Source organism: Corvus moneduloides, chromosome Z (assembly GCF_009650955.1).
Source record: "Corvus moneduloides isolate bCorMon1 chromosome Z, bCorMon1.pri, whole genome shotgun sequence".
NCBI classification, from domain to species: domain Eukaryota; kingdom Metazoa; phylum Chordata; class Aves; order Passeriformes; family Corvidae; genus Corvus; species Corvus moneduloides.
This window is the reverse complement of record NC_045511.1, coordinates 59,092,330-59,098,329: the sequence shown is the minus strand read 5'-3', so window position 1 is coordinate 59,098,329 and position 6,000 is coordinate 59,092,330. Positions and strand designations below refer to the sequence as shown.

General features: G+C 34.8%; 1 protein-coding gene across 1 annotated transcript in view; it reads left to right on the top strand.

Annotated features, from left to right (window-relative positions):
• Nucleotides 1–585: 585 nt before the first annotated feature.
• Nucleotides 586–6,000, top strand: part of CNTLN (centlein) — a 183,597-nt gene continuing 178,182 nt past the window's right edge. The window contains 2 exon segments of the mRNA XM_032097108.1: nucleotides 586–594; nucleotides 1,346–1,434. Coding sequence (XP_031952999.1) covers nucleotides 586–594; nucleotides 1,346–1,434 — 98 coding nt within the window.

The window sequence follows — 6,000 nt, the reverse complement described above, 5'->3', positions numbered from 1 at the left end:
GGTATTTTCAAGTGTTTTAAAAACATCTTGTTCCTCTTTTCTTTCTGTACGAAGATTTTAGTTAATTGTTTGATTTTGTTTGAAATTCAAGAAACAGTCAGCATTTTAAAAGCTGTTCACAGCCCGTGAAAGACAGCTGAAATTTTTCTGCTTTTAAGAAAGATGAATTCTTTCTGGTGTAGTGCATTTTGCATAAGCTGATAATGGTCTTGAATTGCAAGATCTTTTTGGCAATTTAGTTTTTAACATCTAGAGTTGACATTAGAAAGAATTTCTTGTCGGGTGTTGGAACAGGCTACCCAGGAAAGTGGAGGAGTTATCATCCCTGGTGATATTTAAAAGACATGTAGATATGACATTAGGGATTAGTGGTGGATTTGGCAATGTTAGGTTACTGGCTGGATGCATTGACTAAAATGTCTTTTCTAGTCTAAATGATCCTGTTTCCAAAAAACTAGTAGACATAGCTGCACTCTCATTATTTTTGCCTGTTGAATAGGCCTAGCTGCCAATATGATGGGTTTGGCTTATTAGTTCCTAATTTTATGTTAGACTGTTTGAGTAGGTTTCATCCTAGTCTGGACAATGGTTTATGTACATATATTTTCTTATTGGTCTTCATCTTTTGCTGGATTTTATTTTTCTTCCCTAACATTTTTATATAATTAATACATGGGTTTGGATTGTAAAATAACTAATATTGGTGCTTCCAGTAATAAAATCATATTGGAATAGGAAGACACCAATGAAAAATATAACTTATGTGTGGTAAAAACACAAATGTGGGAAAGCTTTTAGCTGACATCTAGTTTTCACAAACTTTATGAAGTCTGTTTGTATTTCTTGCTCTCACTTGAGGTTTTTGTTCAGAAACTTCTGCATACATATGTATGCAGGTTAGATGAGTGTGTATTACAAGACTGTTTTACTGCATATTTTAAAATAAAGAGCTGCATGTGGTAAAGCTTAATGTTGAAGCATGTATTCCAGACTTAGTTTTTAATAGAAGTTGTGTCAATAACAGTAATAGATATAGCAAAAGGCAGCTTGTTTGAATAATATACTTTCTGCTGCCATATGTTGCATTGCATACTATTTTAATGTTGATTGTAGGTGTTTGTTTTACTTCAAAATTCTGTACGGTTAAAACTTTATTTATTCAAGAGACCTGTTTGCTGTGTTTTTGTCATTCATGGAACGGTGAGTAACTTGCAGGGAATTCTCACTAGAATAGAGTTTTTTTGATAATTGTGTTTTGAATATGCTCAGTATAACTTTTTTTTGTCTGTAAAAGGCATTATATATGTAATGTGTTTTTGTCTTTTTTTTTTTTCCTATTTCTAAGGCTGATAAATAATTTGTGTGGTCTCTTTGGAAACATCTCCAAGTGTCAAAACCAGATCTTACTCGAGCTGTCAGCTTGGTTGTGGAAAGGTGAGTTTGAAGATTTAACATGCTACTAAAACCAAAAAGCAACCAACCTCCCCCGCTGATACCATATTCTTTATCTTTCTAGTTGAGAACTATGTAGAATTCTAAAAATGTGTTGAAAAAGTTTAATAGTTAAATTTTGTGAAGAGTGCCTAGAATACAAGTTCTCCTTTTTTTGTGCTAGTTGACGCTTGCTTTAAAATCTGTTCTCACTGAGATTGCTGTACTGCCGTTGAATACATTTTTAAAATTATAAATGTACTGCAATATTTTGTTTTCCTGTTGGAAGAGCAGGAGGAGGTAAATGACTGGTAATTTTCCAGTGTCATAAGCTGTTGGGTTACAGTTACATATGTAAGTTATGTTTGTCTGAATTCTTAAGGAAGTGAAAAGTTAGGACTTGGTAATAGAAGAGATAACTATCATAGGATCGTAGAATATGCTGAGTTGGAAGAGGTCAGGATCATTGAGTCCAACTCCTGGCCCTGCTCAGGACACTCCAAGAGTCACACCAGGTACCCGAAAGCATTGTACAATTGCATCTTGGACTCTCTCAGGCTGGTGCTGTGAACACTTCCCTGGGGAGCCTGTTCCAGTGCCCAGCCACACTTTGGGGGAAGAACTTTTACCTGACTGTAGGAGCTTCCTTCTCTGTTAACACAGACAAGCAGGATCTTACTTCTGCAGCTTATTTCTCTGAGGATAGTAACGGTGATGATTTCTTCATGATACTAACTGTTATCTGGTTCCTATAAATGTTAGTTAATTATCACAGTATGCAGTTGATTGTTTTGTAATGCTAATACTTACGAATTCAGAATTTTTGTAGGCCAAACATAAGGAGAATGTGAATGAATTGGCTGTCAGAATTGAAACACTTGATTATCTTAGGGTGCCATGAGTTCCTCTTTTGAAATGAAAAATTGGGGTTTTTTAAAAAGAAAAAAAAGGGATTTTAACTTTTTTAAGTGGCATGCCATTTTTACTTGAAGCTTTTTATAGATTCATGAGGGGTCCTGGCTCCTTTGAGTTTCCATTCAGTGCTTTGATCTTAGAAGGCATGTTTCGTTGTTCACATCTTTCCTTTCTGGACTTCATCTGTACATGTTCTTTCACTTGTGAAAATATAGCATTAATTTCTTTAGCTGGGAGTGCATTTCACAGAATCATGGTATTGTTACAGCTAGAAGGGACCTCTGGAGATCTAGTATAGCCCCTCTGCCAAGGCAGGGTCACCTAGAGCAGGTTTTACAGGTTACGTGTCCAGGTAGGTTTTGAGTGTCTCCAGAGAGGGAGAATCCACAACCTCTCCAGGCAGCCTGTTCCAGTGCTCTGCCACCTTCAATGCAAAGAAGTTCCGCTTCATGTTGAGGTGGAACTTCTTGTGCTTTACTTCATGGCCACCGCTCCTCATCCTGGTGCTGGGCACCACTGAAAAGAGTCTGGCCCCATCCTCCTGACACCCACCTTTGAGATATTTGTATGTGTCGATGAGATCTCCTCTCAGTCACTATTTGCTATAGTGTTGTCCCATGTTCTGCCTAGTATAAAGCAATGAAAATTTTTGTCCAAGAATGCAGTGTGATAAGGGAACCAGAGCTGATATTCTAAAGGATTCATATCTAGAGGAAGACAGTGATGGTGTGAGGACATGCATCTTGTTTTAAGACAGCTGTTATTGGGGAGTTCACATATGGTCACCAATGGTATCGAGTAACTGCTGGCTTTGTACTGGGACACTTAACTGCAGGGAGTAGTAGCTTGGCTGTTGAGACAGTATACTATTTTTACTACTGTTTGTATGTTTGATTTGGGAAATAATTTTCATATATGATGGAGACTGATGCACAGATTTATAGCATCCTTCATGTATGTTGAAATGCAAAATCATAATGGTTTGTTTCCTAATGAGATTTGGTTATGTTTCCGTGAGGACAGTGGTGGTAGAATTGATCTTCCTTCATAAAACATTAAAAAAAAATGAGAGGACTGCTTAAAATATATAAATACAGTATTTAATATGTGTAAACATACATTACATGTATGTAAGCACAATTATATTGAAAATATTAAAAAACTTTATTGTCCTAACCACATTTTATAGATAGCTGAACAATGTGGAAAATTGTAGTTCTTTTACCTGAAGCTTAAGAAGGCAGAAGGTGTTCAGGCTTACTAACATTCTTTATTAATGTTGCATATAAAAATAATCGGGATGAATTGAAGCATAGACATGTTGGAAAGTATACATTTAAATAATGTTCAATAAATTAATTATTTGGAGTTCTTGAATTGTATGCCTATATAAGATACAGTTTCTCTTCTTTGTTTTTTATTCTTCATGTCTAGGAATATTTTTGTGATAGTTGTCTCTTGCTTTAAATTATTTTATGCTTTATTTGGAACAGAAATTAGTAATTTTGTGTATTATCCTGATTGTTACAATGAATATGGCATTCTTATATACCACCTTGATGCACACTAGCAAGATAATAAGCTGAAATTTTTTTGTATGTGTTTTGTACTGTATAGAGGCACTGGTGACTGGTGTGTGAAACCCTGCCCAACATACTTCTGTTAACATGCTTCTCTAGTTTTTTTATGTCCTCTATTCTTTTAGAATTACGCTAATGGTTTAGAACCTTTTTGAACTCAGGGCTATACATTTATATTACAGCTTTTCCATGTGTCTCTGAATTACGGAATTAAGAAAGAAGAAATTGCTTCCACAGCTTCTTTTTAGGTGTTATCATTACTCCTGAAAATCCTGGAATAGGTTTGGATAAAACCCATTCAGTATATAGGAGTTTTATTAATCACAACTTTGAACTTTGGGGTTGCTTTGATTTGACAGATGTACCAATAGTGTGTATTTTTCTCTTTAATTGATGTAGCTTCATCTCTTTTTCCTGAGAATGGTCTAATTGCTGCTTTGGAAATAGTTTCTAGCCCAGCTTTACCTGTGAACCTTCTGCACAACCAAATTACAGCCCCATGTATTCTATCCTAACTTTTCCTGGTTTTACTTTCTATAATGATTTCCTAAGTAGCTTCAGTTTAATGACTGTACCTCTTCACACTCTCATCCTTTCAGAAAAGTTTTTGTCTTATTCCCTACCTTGTAGGAGTAAATAATACTTTCTTATGATAGTATCAGTTTATCTTAGTTCCAGTACATTGATTAGCTTTACAGGGAATCTGTTATCTAGCACGGTTGCTGTACAGAAGATTACAGGACAACAGATTTTCTGGCTTTGTTAATCTGGGAAAAATACGTGGGTTTAAAGAGTATAAAAGAGTGGGATGATCAAATAACTGTTATAATTAAAATGATTCCTGAAGCATGTCACTTGGGAGGATCTCTGCTGCTTGCAGTATTTTTTTCTATATTATACACAGTTGTATCAGATGAGCTGGAAATTGAGAATTTACACTAAAATCTGATAAAAGCCATTTAAGTCTTACAGAATTTATTTTTCCTTCTCACCTATATTAGGAACAACAGAGACCCAGTCATATTCAAGTTCATAACTTTTTCTGTCTTGCTTGTGCTTATTATGAGATTTTGAGATAGAGACAAACAGAATGGAATGGATTAAAACCTTTTTTTTTTTGCTTCTTGTGACATGGGTACCATCAATGTTTACATAGCTTCATTTTTCCAGTATGTTCTTTCCACCAAAAATTCCATAACCAAGAAATGGTTCAGTCCCCACCAAATCTTTGTTAGAGACGGCCCGAGATCATAAGCTGGATATGTAATGGAAGCAGACAGAATCTATGAAAGCATAGGCATGTGTATCCTAGATCATATATATATACATAAAGAAACAAACAGTATTGTCCAGTGCATTTCATTCATTAAACTGATGAAAGAGACAGCTAGGCTTTCTTCATGAGATTACAGTGACAAGAATAAAAAGATGCAGGACAAAATTTTCACTTAGAACATTACAACTTAAACTACAGATGTGTGATGAAGAAAAGAAAATACGTATTAGGAGTGGGCAGTACTAGTTTTACAGTAAGGTAATTTATATTTATGGCATTAGACAATTCCTTATATTATCTTTTTCTGAACAAACCAGGAAAATGTAAAAGACATAATTTGGGGGATGTAGGGGGAAATTACTAGTACCTTGCCATTACTTGTCTGTTATTTTCAAATGCTTTCATGGTCCCAAAATAGAAGTTCTCCTGCCCTAAAATAGTAAAAATGCAACTTGTACTTTTTTATGGCTATGCTGCTGATTCCTGTAATACACCAATGATATTATACTTTTCAGCAGTCTTTGCAGTTCTTGCTGGATAACTGTAACTATATTCCCAATTTAATATTCAGATATAAACAAAAAATTATCTTTACTGTGCAAATGAGAAATGCCTTTGGGATATGTAAAAGCCTCCAGGTATTTTCAAACAAGCCATTGTAAAACTACTACTCATGTTAGTATACTTTCCAGCTACTTTAAATACTATTGATCTCAGTATTATGTAAAGAATATGCTATTTCTAGTTTGCTGCCTTTTGAAAGATTTTTTTTTATGATTTAAAAAAAAAGGTGCTAGA